The sequence below is a fragment of the Trematomus bernacchii genome, unplaced genomic scaffold (genome assembly GCF_902827165.1).
Source record: "Trematomus bernacchii unplaced genomic scaffold, fTreBer1.1, whole genome shotgun sequence".
NCBI lineage: Eukaryota > Metazoa > Chordata > Actinopteri > Perciformes > Nototheniidae > Trematomus > Trematomus bernacchii.
In genome coordinates this window covers 7,132,298-7,148,377 of record NW_022987698.1, presented here as the reverse complement: position 1 = coordinate 7,148,377, position 16,080 = coordinate 7,132,298, and the positions used below count along the sequence as shown (strand labels likewise).

Here is a 16,080-nt window from a genome sequence, read left to right as displayed (position 1 = left end):
TTTGTTTTTTTAGTGTGAGGTAGCTTTAAAATATTAAAACAAAACTAAAAAAGTACATTTAATTCAGTTTTGGCCTTGATAGTAAAAGGTCATCACGTTTGTTTAGGGGTGATGCAGGGACATTCATCACCAATGATCTCTCTGAGGAACTGTATATATATGTATACTCACATATACATATATATACATATATACAAGTCGCTACATATGGTTGTTTAAAAAATACAGACTGTTTTACAACAATAGCACCATTGACTTTTATTATAATACACAGTAACTTTCTGATACACACTGGTGGTAGAAATAGGAACACCTGCACTTTCTATGTAGCTACATTTTTGGTTTCAAAGAGATATGTATGCTTTAGTGGATATGGTACAGGAGCGATGGGGTGGTTCGAAAAGAGGAGAGGAAGTAGGAGAGGTTGGTGGATATGTTTTTCTTTTTAAATGGTGGGCTTTTATTACTTAGCAACAACCTCAGTCCTACCACACCTGGGACCCAAACCTAAACAATAAATAAATAACACCAACACATTTTTTCTCTCTCTAGTTCCCTGGTTCTCTCCTCATACTTCCTCTTTCTTGTTCATGGGGTGGGGTAGGTGGTGTTGTGGCGGGGGGGCAGCTGTTCACCCAGGATGACATGGGGGCTTTTTGGAAGTGTCCACAGGAGGGGGGGCGATGAATCACAGATGACAGTTGCTAGTGCCATTCAGTGCAGATATCCTACGGAGAGTTCGACTTGGAAAAAAGCACTTTTTACTTCGAAAAAAAGTCCCATTTAAAAAAAAGTGTCTTGATTTTTCTTTTTCTCTCCTTTCTGAAGTGTGCTCCTCTTTCTTTTTTTAATTCCGTTCAAATTTCCACTTCTTCTTTCTTTTCATATCGCTCCCTCGTTCTTTACAAGAAGCAGACTGCACCGACTTCCACTCCAAACTCCTGGTCTGATCCTCCAATATCCATGGGGGCAATGTCTACAATGGGCAGACGAGAGGTCTTCTGCGATCTGTACTCGATCACTGTCTTGCCCCACTGTCCTGTGTGTTTCTGTATGGAGAGAATAATCACAGCGGCTGTTAGAGACCTTTGACTTCTTCAAAATTAGATTCTCACAAGTGAACACCAGAGAGAAAGAGAGACAATTCCTACCATCTGTCATGAAGGGAAAGCGAATCGTATACATTTTTTTGGATTCAGTACATGCACATCATTTTTACATGAAATACTGTGTGTCCTGTGCGTGCATGTTGAATGTGTCCCATCTTACCGTGCAGCCGTCCTCCATCACGCTGTAAGTGAAGCGGCTGTTGCCCTCGGCTCTGATCTCCACGTCGTTGGAGCCCTGCAGCAGCAAAGCCTTCTTCAGGTTGCCTGTGGAGGCGTCCATGTAGGCCACGCTGTTCTTACAGTGGTAGGTGAGGCTCTGAGACGCCTCGGTGGACAGCAGTCTCAGGAAGGTCATCTGAATGGCAGCAGTGTTGACTGCAAGGCTGTCATCACCGTAGCTGAACTGCATTGGGACACAGGTAAGGAAGAGAAGGTCACAATCACAGCTAATATCTCTGTTACTATGGCTGTTGCTGTTGGGGAAATATTTTCCTAGGACCATAACTTTGACCCAGTTTATCAGTTTGTAATGACCTCACTGAGCTCAGGCACCTGTAGCCTTGGGTGCTCTGCTCTCAGTGCTTTGTCTCCCTGTTCCTGCCTGTTGGCGTCAGCTGATAGAGGTGTTATAGCGCTTTATCTTGGTATGCACAATGTTGATTATTCTCTCAGAACCAGCTAAATACATGGGTCTGGGGTAGAGATCTTCAGAATTGGTTTGGCATCCGTTGTGTCAACTCGTGGCACACGACATGTCTTGTGAATTCTCCAGCCAAAGCTCCAAATAAACCATCAGTGCTGCTCTCCTCGTGTCTCTCTGAGTCCTGTCTCCATTGCTTCAGAAGTTTCCATCACAGTTGCGTGATTTTTGTATTACTTTAACACGTAAGAATAACCATGTTTTATTGTTTAAGGAAACTGTCATCTGTGCCCATTATCTATACATCTACGGGGTATAAACTCATCCCAGCTCTCATTAGGCGAAAATGAACATCCATCTTTCTCAGACTTCTTTTCATTCAAAAGACTTGAGTCTTAATTCTAATCAAAAGCTGACCTCAATAGTCAGTCTGTGAACACTGTGTACTAATGGGAGAACAGTTGGAGATCAGCTGATGTGCAGGAAGATGTAAAACTTTGTGGCACTTACGTGGAATCCTCCATTCATGGTCTCTCCGAACCAGACGTGTTTGCGGTCCTTGCTCTTGCTGGACCACCAGTTCTTGCGTGGGATGCTGTCGGGCTTGGACTTGACGCAGGACTCTCCGGTCTCCATGTTGCAGAACACCTTGATGGCGTCGATGGTGCATCCCTGATTGGGATCGATCCAGTACTCGCCTACAGGAAAGAAAAAACATCAGCTCCATATTCAACCCACTCTTTTCTAAAAAGCTGATAATAGTAGAAATGTTATCGTACAAATGTATTGACTCTGATTCAGTCAAATGTAAACACACCCAGACTACACAAACTATAATTAACCTACATTTTGACTTCTCCAAACTGTTGCCAATTTAAAATGTCTCCTAACTTCTGACATTTTCACCATCTCATCCCAATTGGACCGATCCCTGGTTCTGTCACTCACCGCTCTTCCAGTCGGGGTGGCAGAGCTTCAGGTCTCTGCAGGTGCGGGCCGGGTTCTTCCTGGATCCCTCGGGGCTGCGAATGTTCTCGATCTGGTTGTTGAGAGATTTAAGAGTGGCGTCGACCTCGGCATCGTGCGTACGGAGGCTTCCGGAAGCCTGGTCGGCCCTCATGTACCTGAGAGGATCGGGGGACTTTTCAGTCTGGCCCAGACCAGCGAAAGCAGACATGTCGATGCCAGGGCCGGGGGGGGCCAGGAAGACCGGGGGGTCCGGTGTTACCAGCGGGACCCTGAGAGGAAAATGACAAAGATGGAAAGGGTTATTATTTGACAATGAACAATTATTTGTTTCCAAGTCATTGGTATCGTCATGTCTTGCTCACAGATGGTGGATTACTCTTCTATCACCACAATGTTTGGAGAAAAGGCTGCAATCTGTTCTGTTTGCTTTTGTCACAAACAAGCTCAAGTGATGCCAACTGGATCGCCTTCTACATCTCAGTCGTCTTTTTAAAACCCCTTTTTAATTTGTCTTTTAATTACGTTTTTTCTTCCCACCTGTCTTTTTCGTGTCCACCTTAATATCAATAAGGTTAACTGTATTAACATCTTGATCTGACTGAAGATGACTAAGTGATGTATATTAGCAGGTCACATCACATGGCATGCATACTGTATGAGATGGGGTCAGCGCTGCAAGATTACATGATTCACAATATTGTAGGGTAGGGCATTTCTTGCTAAGTATTTTAAGCCTGATACATTGTAAGAAGAAGATCTGTTCTTGTGATTACTCACAGAGGGGCCGGTCTCTCCACCGCGACCACGAGGTCCAGGGGGTCCGATGGGTCCTGGCATACCGTTTCCACCATCCTTTCCACTTGGTCCAACAGGTCCAGGTGGTCCCTATAAACACACAGAGATGTTGATTGTATGCATTAAAGACACTGCGTGTCAAGAAACAAATCTCATGAGTCTTTCCATTCAAAGGGGACTTCAAAAAACACCAAGTATTTTCACAGCTTCAGTACTCACTCTTTGTCCAGAAGGTCCATTAACTCCAGTCGCTCCCTGGTCTCCATTTTGACCCTAAACAGATACAATTCAAACATCAGGGTTTCTGCAACATTCATCATGTTCAATCTAAGCCTTTTAAAATCCTTTTTGTATTTGCACACAGCATTAATAGAATGAATGATCTAGCTGAAGTGGCTATACAATGCAGATATCCTGAACACAAAGGTCGGAAAGCAAATGGATTTAAATTCAGTGTGAATGCTTACCGGAGGTCCGGGCAGACCCTGCAGACCAGTGAAACCTCGGTGTCCCTTCTGTCCTCGCTCACCGTTCTCTCCAGACTCACCCTTGTCACCACGGGGTCCTTGAGGTCCCTGAGAACAAGTGGACAACATATTAATTAGGAAAAATGTTTGTTTTTCTGTTGCATTAGAATTTATTGTGCAGAAACAGAAACACTGTCTCAAGAAAAAACAGACTGACATTCAAGGCTTATTTTCACTTTTGCCCTGGACACATTCATTTAAGTATTGACTTTTATTATATCAATAACTCAAAACTGAAAAACACATACTGGCATTCCTCGGGCTCCAGCAGGTCCTGAAGAGCCAGCAGGTCCTTGTGCACCCTGTGAAGGGAAACCAAAGGGGGGAATGTCACAGAACCATCTTAAATCACAAGAGCACTGCTTTGAACAAACACCTCCCAGTACTGTGTTATTATCTGTTAATATGAATAGGTGTTATAATGTTTTCTAAATGTTTGTGGATTGTTACAATTATTATTATTTTTTTATCTGGCAGTTAACAAATCATGTATCTTAATGAACATATACTGAAATTAAATGGTGCCATTATCTATCTTTATTGCTTGATCAGTACTATACTGTAACAGACATACCCCTAAGGTGAAATAGGATTAAGATACATTTGCAACAAGTCGTGTTAAAGGACATAATAATGTATTATACGTAGAAAAGTGTAAATACACTGAATAAATGCCATGTAACTGAGAAAAGGATATTACATTAGCCATAGGTCTTACTCTCCTTTATGACCATTATGCTAATTTCAACCTTTTACAAATAATACCGGCTGTCTACCTAATAATAAGAAACAAACTTCACATCAATGTTTATTTGGTATTTAATGACAATGTCCCTGGTGTTGGAGTTACTCACAGACTCTCCGCGGTCTCCCTGTTTGCCGGTGGGGCCGACTGGGCCAGTGGCACCAGTAGCGCCCGGAGCACCTGAAGCTCCAGCAGGACCAGTGGTACCACGTTCACCCTGCAGCACAGAGAGCAGAGGGTCAGTCATGAGAGGAGAGCTACACACACACTGCACAGTAACATCACTGCTGCCTAGCTAAAGGCTGAGCTGGATGTAGAAAGGTTAAGATAAACATTTGGTGAAAAGTTCCAATTTGCTATGTGGATGTCAAATAATTGACAAACTCCTTCAATTTTGAATAAAATGTGCAATATAGGGCTGTCATGATATCAGATTTTCCCTACATATTGTGGTCAAAATAATTCACTATAACAATATTATCACGTGTATTAATAGGACAAATAAAATAATGGAATAATGCTGTCAGTCAAATTCATCCTAAATGTTTATTTTGTGCATTTTGTGTTTTTCTGGCCAATGAATCACACTTGTTTGTGTATGAGATGTGAGTGAGAATCGAAATAATCAAAAATGATTGGGGGGTGCTGGATGATTAACACAACATTATCAAATTGTATTATTGACTTCTTTTTCAATATTTTATTTATTAAATGATGCAGTTTTCGTCAATACTGGTGAATTGCAATACCTATTCACATATTTGACATGCAGTTTCAGATATGCAATTACATCAGCGCTCATCAGTTCATCTCATTAAATAAGTAACTTATATTTAAGCATAGTGGGGAAATTCCTCCAGCAGGTATACGTGATTTGAATTAGGTGGTGCTGTCAGACAATTAGGGAACAAATCTATTCCCATCATTAATGCAATTCACATTTCACACATGAAGAATCAAAGCATAATCCCTCCAGCATCCGACAACATAGACTAGAGGTTTCTGACGTAATGTATCTTATGTAGCGTGATTGTGTTTTTCTCACCTTCATTCCAGTAGCACCGTCTCTACCAGGAGGTCCATCAGATCCAGAGTTGCCCTGTCACATGACAATATTGAGTGTTAATAGCTTCCACCTCCAGCCAGATGTCCTATTGAATACTGATCGGCTGCATAATGAGCCCCGCTCCAAGATACCCGCTGATAATACGGTGTAAACATAATGCTAATGTAAACGTGCTACAAATAGCAGTGAATTGTAATCGTATTGGCCTTTACACAGAGATCCTGCAATTTCTACCATTGAATATAAAGAGACTAAATACAATGTGGCAGATGTCAATCCAGCCACACACACATGCAGTGTGTTGCCCACTCTCTGACCTCTCTGCCAGGCTCTCCTGAAGGTCCAGTGAGGCCAGGGGGTCCCACAGGTCCAGGGGGTCCGCGGTCTCCGCTGCCACCAGCAGCTCCCTGCTTTCCAGGCTCACCCTGAGAGAGAGAAGAGGATGTTAAATAATAAGATACCATTTCTCATATCATTTACCCACACATTCTCACCAGGAACTACCATTTTAATTATCTGCCTATTATTTTATTCTATTTTAATGAAATACATTGTTTTTTATTTTATATCTACTATTATTACTACTTTGTTGTAAATGCCATCATGTAGACCACTTTGAGCTTCATTTGATGTAAAAAATAATAGTTATTATTATTATTACTTCTGATATCATCACATTTAAAGATAAAGAACATAGCACAACATTGCCTCATCCTTGAAATACCGGTGTAAGTATCTGCTTCTTCAAAGTGACCAAAGTTGAAGCAACTACAGAACATGACATTAACTATGTCTGCAGTTCAAACTCCAGTTTTGATACTGAAGCTTATCCTCTGCTGGAAACATCTCTGGGTGAGTTTTGGCATCACCATTTCTTGGCGTTCATTTCATGTCTACTGATGAATAATTAAGCACATGACCACTGAGATGCTGTAAATCCAGGACACAGCTCATGTCACATATCAAACAGTGACAGGTGTAAGCAGGGGAGCCTTCTCGTCACACTTCATACTGTACATCAAATGGATCAGATCACCAGGAGAAGAGTCCTGGCTGTTCTCATGTGAGACGTGATGTGAATGTGATCCAATTAGACTGCAGCAGCTTGACAGTCCAGAGCCTGTCTGTGTTTCTACTCGACCGAGTGACAACACATTAGGCACCGTGCTCTTAGGGCAGATTCATGAATATATATAACAGCCTCTCTGCCAGACTGTCACTTGCAGCAGTGAAAGAAGAACACCTCATCTCTGCAGTGAACAGCCAATGTTTAGTAATCTTCCCATCATCTAAGAAACGTTGCAGTAATAGTCATATCACTGATTCATTCTGATCATGGCTTATAGTTTAAGGTTTCTGAGTTCCAGCCGCTCAACTGGCTCCATTTTACTATATGTTATATAATTGTGTTGGGCAAAAATGATTATTTTAAAACTTAATGAATCTACCAATTAAAAGACAAGCAAATTGTGTCCAATTTCCAATCACACAATACAAAGACAGGCAGCTAATACATACAATTAAATAGTTCAATCCTGTGTACAGTATGACTTAAATGATTAATGACAATGAAAACAATTGCTATACTATTCTCTCTATTAAGTTGCTTGGTTCATTTCATTTCAGAGAGATTTCATGGATCAATTAATTATCTCAGCTCTTATATTGTGAATTAAATAGGTTTTATAGTCATTGGGCTCTAGAGAATTTGAATGGCATCTCTCACTATTAATCAAATCAAAAATCGATAATGAAAAAAGTTTAAATTGCAGCCCTAATTTGTACATTAAATTATTTGATAATAATAAATAATAACAGTATGTTACTCACAGAAGGTCCAGGCAGGCCGGGGAACCCTCTCTCTCCACGCTGTCCGGGCAGACCCACGATACCGCGTGATCCGCCCAGACCCTGAGGACCTGAAGGACCATGAGGACCCTGAAGAGAAAAATGAGAGGAAAAAAAGGGATTTAATGGTTAGTAAATATATCATCAGTCAAATAGTTTGATATTATTTAATTACTGTTGTGTTTCATTGGCGTTTTTTCATATTTAAAATAATCCTTCAATTGCAGACACATCATAAACCATACCACGGACAGAGTGGTTTTTACGGTTGAAAAAATAATGTTAATGTTCTGTGGTCGTCTTTATTGTGACAGTTACATAAAACAGACCTTTCATTATAATTAAATGATCTCTATGGCATTTCTGTACTGACACATGTCACTGACATAAATGCCATATCCATTATTTCTGCAATAAGCTGATCTGAGACAATACATACGATGTGGCCAATGTATTAATGTACAAACGGATAAACACCTCAAAGAAATTGTTTGTTGGACATTTGAAAAAATACGCTGATTCACTTCATAGCAATGTCATGTCTGTACGCAATGAGGGAGTTATAGTAAGCAGCTGGTTAGCTTAGCTTAGCACAATGACTGAAAACAGGGGGAAATAGCTAGCCTCTGTACGAGTTAACAAAATCCAACTACCACAACCTTAAAATCACGTTATATACCCCTTATTTAATCTGTAAAAAAGTGTAAAAACTGATTTTAAGTCAGGGCCACATGTCAGACTTTAAGTTAAACTGACAGTTACCAGCAGAGACTTGTTTAAGTCATCATGTATTAATGTTGACATGTGCTTAATATAATATAACAGCTAGTCATCTTTATGATTGGGTTCTGGCAAGTTTTCTGTTCTTTCTTTTGTGTACTTAAGTTTCATTCTGTTTCTTTTTTTGATTTATAGCTCATGTCATTTTCTCCCACTGGGATAACACATCTCCAATGGCAGCAGGACAGATAAGCATCGATCTCTCCATCACCTCTCTGTGTACTTCATCTGCACCACCACCACAGTCCACTCTGCCACATGTCCTGCTGTGAAACATGCTCACAATAAAGTCTAAGTGACATCTGCGCCCTTATGGTTCAGCTGTCAAAGACTTTGACGTGTTGATAGAGGGTTCAAGCTTTCATAGATGTTATCTATACATGGCTGGAGTGACAACACAGAACATGCCTTTTCTGAGTATGCAATCATGTGTGATATGTCATTATCTTGACAGGTCTCAGCATGTGTTTATGAGGGGTTGTGTGTGTGTGTGGTGTGTGTGTGTGTGTGTGGTGTGTGTGTGTGTGTGTGTGTGTGTGTGTGTGTGTGTGTGTGTGTGTGTGTGTGTGTGTGTGTGTGTGTGTGTGTGTGTGTGTGTGTGTGTGTGTGTGTGCAACGTAAAAGCCTGGGGTCCTGTCATTATTCTATCACTGGGTTTATCCTGCCCTGTGCTGTCAGATGTCTCGGTTGTCTATTACAGTCAGTGATGGACACTGAGAGCTCCGTGTATTAATGGAGAGTGTACCTTGCTGCTGTTCATTACTGATCAAATTGGCTCTTTGGGCTGTGAAAAAAGAGCTATGAAAAAGGCAACTGAAATGTAAAGGACAAACAGATTTAACCCTTTCTTTCTCTATAATGGACACCTGTGTTCACCTTGAAAATGTTCAAGGAGACGTGCAGTCTGAAGAGAAAGAGAAAGAGTGGCTAAACATGTGGGTGCTAGGATGCGATCGGCATCACAAGGTCCATGAGCTTATGTAAAGCCCAGAAGGGACTGGAGTGTTATAAGGCTAAATATGAGAAAAGTAAGACAAACTCACAGGGGGACCGTCCTCTCCAGCATCTCCCTTCTCTCCAGAAGTCCCAGCAGGGCCGCGGAGCCCAGCGTCTCCCTGTCGGCCTGGAGGTCCACCGTCTCCTCTCACTCCCTTGGGTCCGTCTTTACCAGCAGGGCCGGCGGGTCCAGCAGCTCCAGGGTTACCCTACAACATGTCAGGAGGATGACTTAGTCACAAATAACACTTTTCAGTTCCATGCACAAGCAGCCACTTGGGAGTATTTGTGAGCTTACGTTGGGACCAGGGGGTCCAACTCGGCCAGCAGCTCCAGGGAAACCAGTGGCACCCTGAAAGACAAAGATTCATTTAGACAAAGCCAGAAATAACACAATGTGCAGTGATATAAAAGTAAAACACTGCTTTTTATTTCTGAACAAGTTACTCACAGAAGGTCCCTGAGCACCACGAGCACCTTTAGGTCCAAAAACACCGGTAGGACCCTGGAACGGATAACAGAGTGTACAATCAATTATTAAGCATTTGAGCATAGCATAGAATTTCTTGTGTCAGTGTTGGGCCTGCCATTGTTTAATGTTTTTGATTGCAAAATTGAAACTGCACTAGGCTTTGAACATCAACGGTTTTGGTGTAACCCGACTATAATTTAGGCAAAGTCCAAAAAGAACACCCACTGAAGGTCCTGGGGCACCAGAGGGTCCTTGGGGTCCGGGGGCTCCAGCGTCACCCTTCTGTCCAGATTCTCCCATCTCTCCCTTGATACCAGGCTGACCGTCAGAGCCCTGAAATAAACAGACAGAAACAGTTGAATGTATGAAATATGTCAGCTGTTAAACAACAAGACATTTGATTAAAGGGGTACTCAACCAGTTATACACATGGTCATTTAACTTGTCATAGTTAGTACTACTCAGCCTGCAAAAACAATAACATAATGTGTTCTATGGCTCGGGAAAATGTTATGAGTTGCAATATTTGACATGGAGGATCCATTGATTTTGGAGCTTGACCTTTACTACGATATTAAAGTCAGGATATCTTAAGCTGCTTTTTTTTAAACTTGTTTTAATGTTCACCTGTGTGCCTTTCAACTCACTATAGGTAATTTCAGTTGCGATTGCTTCAACAGGAGCAGTTAACAGTTATAGTGTGTGTCAAAATATTCAATATGAGCTGGTTAATGTTCCCTGTAGCAATCCCTGTCGTTCTCAGTCTACGTGGTGATGGGGCTGTGATTGCTTCTGTCTGTGAGCTGCGAAAACAAAAATGATTTTGACACCTTGTAGTGTTATTCATCCTGAACATTAATTAAATAATGAATCATAGCTAAAACTTAGAAAAAAGAAAAAAAATAGCATGACAATCTGCGGTGGCTTGTGGACAAAACATATTGATAACGATCCATTAGGAAGGATGCCAGCTTAATTAAAACATTTATGTCTGCCTGGAGCTTTGGGAAGAAATAAATGGGTAGGGGAGATAAAGACTTCCGACTGTCTAGGCAGTAATTTCTTTCCACAGATGAATGCACTGAGTAGACAACACAATAAGCCAAGACACCAAAGATATGAGGTGAAGAGGCTTGAAATAAGAAACTGTGTCAGGTCTGTTGGTTCTTAGCTTATGACTCTTTTGTTCAAAGAAAATAATCAATTTAAACGTCTGATTTTACAACAAAATATGAGGTATTGTTTGGATCAGTTTTTTTAAATTTGAGAATAAAATAACTGCATTGAACCTCTGTTTCATATTAGCGTATATGCGTATATATATATATATACCCAAATATTTTACTAACTAGCTTTACATTAGTAGTTTTTAAAAGTCTCTACTCTTGTATTTTTAGTACAATCTATGTAAATGCATTATTTATTCTAACAGGAAATACAACCTACACTAAGTGTTATTGAATTATATTTAAACATTCAAGATGTTAGCTTGTTGCTATTTTTGTTATTCCTGTCCGCATGGTTAAAAGAAAATGGGTTAGGTTGGAAATGTAAGTTCTTTAAATCATTTGTAAAAATTCTCTTCATGGAGATTTATTATACATATTTATCACTGAACAGAAATTCTACAAAGATAAAAAAATATATACTTTGATAACTTTTCTCTCATGTCCACACCCAAGGACTAGGGCCACAGACAACATGTGTGACATTAGTTGATGTCCCATGGAGACATGACCTTCAGACAACAGCAGAAGCTAAGTGCTGGTCAGAGTTGTTTGTTGTTGTTACTTACAGGCGGGTCCGGCAAATCCAGCAGGCCCAGGAGGTCCATCCTCACCCCTGTACACCCTGAGAGAGGAAGGAAGAGAGGCAGCAGGGAGGTTAGTTCAGGCTGCAGAGCTCAATAAAAGTGAAGAAACAGGTGATCTGTTCAAAAACGTTAAACATGAGAGCTATCAATTTAATACTATCGTCTTTAATATACCAGAATATGGGTTTAAAGGAAAAGCTACTATTTAATGAGGTTTTTATTATGTTATACCTTTAGAAATAAAAAGTCCACTAACAATTCAGGTTATAAAATATTGTTAAATTGTGACACTTAACAGGAGCACCACGGGTACCAGGAGCTCCAGAAGGACCAGCGGGACCAGATTCCTCCCTGGAGGAAAACACAGAAACATTCAGCAACACACACTTAGCTCTGAACAGTGGGTTCAGATAGATGTTAAACACAATGTATAACAGAAATACAGAAATCAGACAGCAAGGCATTTCGATTCAAATAAACACTGTGTAAAATAATCATATACCTTCTCTCCGTTGGGGCCAGAAGGACCAGGAGGACCAATGGGACCAGTGAGACCCTGCAACAGGAAACAGCAGAAGAGTGTAAGGACTTGCAAATTGACACCAGAATTGTGTTTTGAAAAAATTATTGAAAATCTAATGATTATCAACTTTTTTAAGATTGAATGAATGGACTTTTGTGATGCATTACATGAGTAAAGCTACAGCCATTAACAACTTTTTATCGTTTATAAAAAAAACATGGATGACCGTCACTTACTCTTCCACCATCTTTACCGGAAGCACCTTCAGGTCCTTTCTCTCCAAGGTCACCCTATGGGAATTAAAGAAAATGTAAACAGTTAGAACCTGAGATGGGTAAAGGCATGTCACAATACAAATCAAATGTTAAAATATCTATGTATTAACACTTTGTTTTCATCATAGCTTACTCTGTCTCCTTTGGGTCCAGGAATGCCGGCAGATCCTCTCTCTCCGGGCATACCCTGCAGGCCGGGGGGGCCCTGAGCTCCACCAGCACCAGCAGGTCCAATGGCTCCCTACGATGGAGCAGACATAATGGATGTTATTCACAGACAATAGACAGAACGCGTTATTCAGTCTGTTTGTATTCTGAATAACTGAGTGTAAGCACCTGCTGCGGACGTGAGAATGTGCCATACTGATTTCAGATTGCTTTTGTCAAAACAAATGAGAGTCGTGGCCATGCTTTGTAGAGCACCAGAGGATTGTAAAAATAAAAACAGCTTGGATTATTATGATTAACCTGACACTGGTTGTTCAGCAGCTGGATTCATATCAACGTTACCCTCGCGGAACAAATCTAATTAAAGTGTAGAGAAACAATGAACTAATTAGGGGAACACTGTGAGACATAAACATGATCTCAAATCCTACATTTTCTTTTGATATGACATTCGATTCTGTATATTTAAGTAGAATTGGAGTTTTTATCACAAGGAAAATCTTTTATTCAACATATGAAAAACCAAAGATAATGGAGGGGAAAAGCAGATTATTTATTGAAACTGGCTCCAGGCAGGGTATTCCTGGTCATAAAGTCGTCAGGCTATCAGCCGTGCTTTCGTACAGCAGCCTCAGACTGGAATATCTCCAGATTGTTAGAGGCTGTAACCACAGGGCTCACCACAGCCCGCCATGTTGGGCTGGGAATACATTCAAACTGACTGCAGGGGTAAACAGTACAATTTGTATATTGAAACAAACCGTTTTGCATCTTTTTTTAGAATCGAGCTCCACAAAATGTCTTTATGTCCCTCCATATTCACCATCACACTCCCTCTCACATCAGCTCTATAATCCTCAGCCTCTCTATCTGCTGCTGTCTGACCTGAAGGGAAGTAAACCTGTGAACTGGGATAAAATCTGACCAGATAAAACACCAGTGAGAGTTGCAGCCGCTTGGAGCTTTTCTTCGGCTCCACAGTGCAATTGTGACGACCTCACTGCAGTAAATAGAATTATTTGATGGCTGATAAGCAAGTGGCCGGCTTGCTTGATTGGAAATACTCTGAGCTCCTGGGTGTTTAACAATGTAGAGAAGATGTAATTTTGTTGCAGATCCCATATACCAGTAATAATGCGATCTTATACTGGGTGATTAGGTATATTTCTTCAAAGGAATGCTTAATATTTTTTACTTACTAGATGTCTTATTTTTTGTAGGTGCAATAAGTAGGGAACCCGGGAATGTAAGCAATTCATTATTTCTATTGGTTGTGACTAGTTCAACACATGGTTGGTTCTTTCTTTATTTGAATAATAATCTTGAGTCCTGAAAAAGTACTATTATCCAGTAAGCAGAAAATAGTGAATAAGAATATATCTGTGAAGCAAACACTTATATTTTGCTGTCTACTCTTGTTTATCATCTTGTGTGCCCTCAGACACCCCAAAATTAACACCTAAAACATGACCTTTCATTTCCTTCAGGAACACTAAGCAGAGGTGCTATCTCACACAGCTAACCCCACAGACGTGACATGTCAGGATCTGGGTGTTAAAATATAACAACTTGTCAACACACCTCAACTCAACTTAACAAACACTTTAGTTTATCGTTATGTAATCACATGCTCACATTAATGTGTAGCTGCTGCTGCATTTAATAGGAATGTACTGGCCAAATGTATGAGTGCAGTTCAGGTGGTGACTGTTCATTATGTGAAAATCTGTGTTCCTGGTTTCAGACCAGATGTTGGGCTCACCTTGGGTCCGTCAGTTCCAGGAGTTCCAGGCAGACCGCGAGGCCCCTGCAGACCCTGGGGGCCGGCAGCTCCTCTCTCTCCGGGGAAACCACGCTCTCCCTGAACAGTGACAAAATGACAAAGTGACAATCAGAGGCATGTCTGACAATCAGTCGATCAATCAGTAGTGATGGTAAACACAGAAAGTCAACTTACTCTGGGTCCAGTAGCACCAGCAGCTCCAGCCTCTCCAGGAACACCCTTAAAGGAGAAAAGGTGGAGGGATATATTTCACATTAAGACATGTATGCTTGAAAAGAGTGAGAGAACTGCTGCCACTACAAGAAGTACTACTACTACTAAGTATCAAGGCTACACTTTTTCACTCACAAAACTAAAGAAATAAACTGAACGGTTAGATTATTGTGGAAATAAATCGTGTTTTTTTCTTTTACAGTATGAAGCAATATTGCGGGTAGCCTCAGAGTTGAATGCATTTTGGGACATAAGTTGAATACAATGTTAAGCACTACTGAGATAGTACAGCAAAAACCTATCCTATTCATTTATTTGTAACCCTTATTTACACAGGTAAACGGGTCGAATATACCTGCTCTTTTAAAGAGATGCCCTAGTTACAGTTTAGAAGAATTATAATGTTGTTGTTAAGGTTACAAATAAAAAGATCCACAATATTGTAAGTTCCGTCGAACAGCATCAACCAAATTACTTTTATGGTCTCTGATTCAAACCTATGACAGAACAATGCTGGTATTTCCACAAAGTTAATGTGACTTTATAAGCTTAATTTTGCCAAAAAGAAGCACTCACCTGGTCTCCGGGCTTGCCTCCCTCACCAGGGGGGCCAGGAGGTCCGGGAAGACCCTGAGCACAGGAGAGAAACAAAAATAGGTAAGCAAAAACAAACACTGAGTCAGAAATGAATATGCAATCATCACAGATCCATCAAGGGATAGAAATCTGCTTGGTTAAAATAATATGATTTACTGTAACAGGTGGTAACCTGGGTAAAGGTTTGAGCAGATAAACTCACCTGGAAACCTGAGGGTCCGGGCTGTCCTTGCTCTCCTCTCTCGCCAGCAGAGCCCTAAACAGAGCATTCATAAAGCATAATCACAATCAACTTCTATTATTAACCAAACTATAGCTTGATGTTAAAGATGGTGGGAACATTAAGCTCAATTTATGAATGATGTTGCTCTGATATCAGGTCATGGCATACAGATTTAGTTTAACAAGCTTTCTTTTTGTTTAGCGCACTGAAACACACTTTAAAACAAGCTGAAAGTGGAAGATATGGAAGGCTGGCTCAAAGTGCAGAGAAAGATAGAATCAGTGTTGAAGCTATTTGGAAGAGATAGAGGTACGTACAGCTGGGCCGGGGGGTCCAGCAGCACCAGTTTCTCCATCTTTGCCAGGCAGACCCTGAGGAACAGAGGGAGAGAGAGGGGGAAGACAAATAGATAGATATTAACAGCTGAGTTAAAGCTGATGCAAATAAGTAAATAGACAACTGATAGCTATTATTCAGCTAAAATGATTCTCATGGTGATGTTGAACTACAGAGTTAACAGTAGATACATTGTGAGTCA

The 16,080-nt window shown here is 40.8% G+C and overlaps 1 protein-coding gene across 1 annotated transcript in view; it reads right to left on the bottom strand.

Annotated features, from left to right (window-relative positions):
- Window positions 1–245: 245 nt before the first annotated feature.
- Window positions 246–16,080, bottom strand: part of col2a1b (collagen, type II, alpha 1b) — a 45,672-nt gene continuing 29,837 nt past the window's right edge. The window contains 27 exon segments of the mRNA XM_034139086.1: window positions 246–1,049; window positions 1,270–1,512; window positions 2,260–2,447; window positions 2,698–2,947; window positions 2,949–2,987; window positions 3,496–3,603; window positions 3,733–3,786; window positions 3,981–4,088; window positions 4,289–4,342; window positions 4,895–5,002; window positions 5,831–5,884; window positions 6,169–6,276; window positions 7,682–7,789; window positions 9,523–9,684; window positions 9,774–9,827; window positions 9,927–9,980; window positions 10,173–10,280; window positions 11,747–11,798; window positions 12,052–12,107; window positions 12,263–12,316; window positions 12,520–12,573; window positions 12,692–12,799; window positions 14,489–14,587; window positions 14,684–14,728; window positions 15,299–15,352; window positions 15,522–15,575; window positions 15,860–15,913. Coding sequence (XP_033994977.1) covers window positions 903–1,049; window positions 1,270–1,512; window positions 2,260–2,447; window positions 2,698–2,947; window positions 2,949–2,987; window positions 3,496–3,603; window positions 3,733–3,786; window positions 3,981–4,088; window positions 4,289–4,342; window positions 4,895–5,002; window positions 5,831–5,884; window positions 6,169–6,276; window positions 7,682–7,789; window positions 9,523–9,684; window positions 9,774–9,827; window positions 9,927–9,980; window positions 10,173–10,280; window positions 11,747–11,798; window positions 12,052–12,107; window positions 12,263–12,316; window positions 12,520–12,573; window positions 12,692–12,799; window positions 14,489–14,587; window positions 14,684–14,728; window positions 15,299–15,352; window positions 15,522–15,575; window positions 15,860–15,913 — 2,577 coding nt within the window. The 3' untranslated portion in view covers window positions 246–902.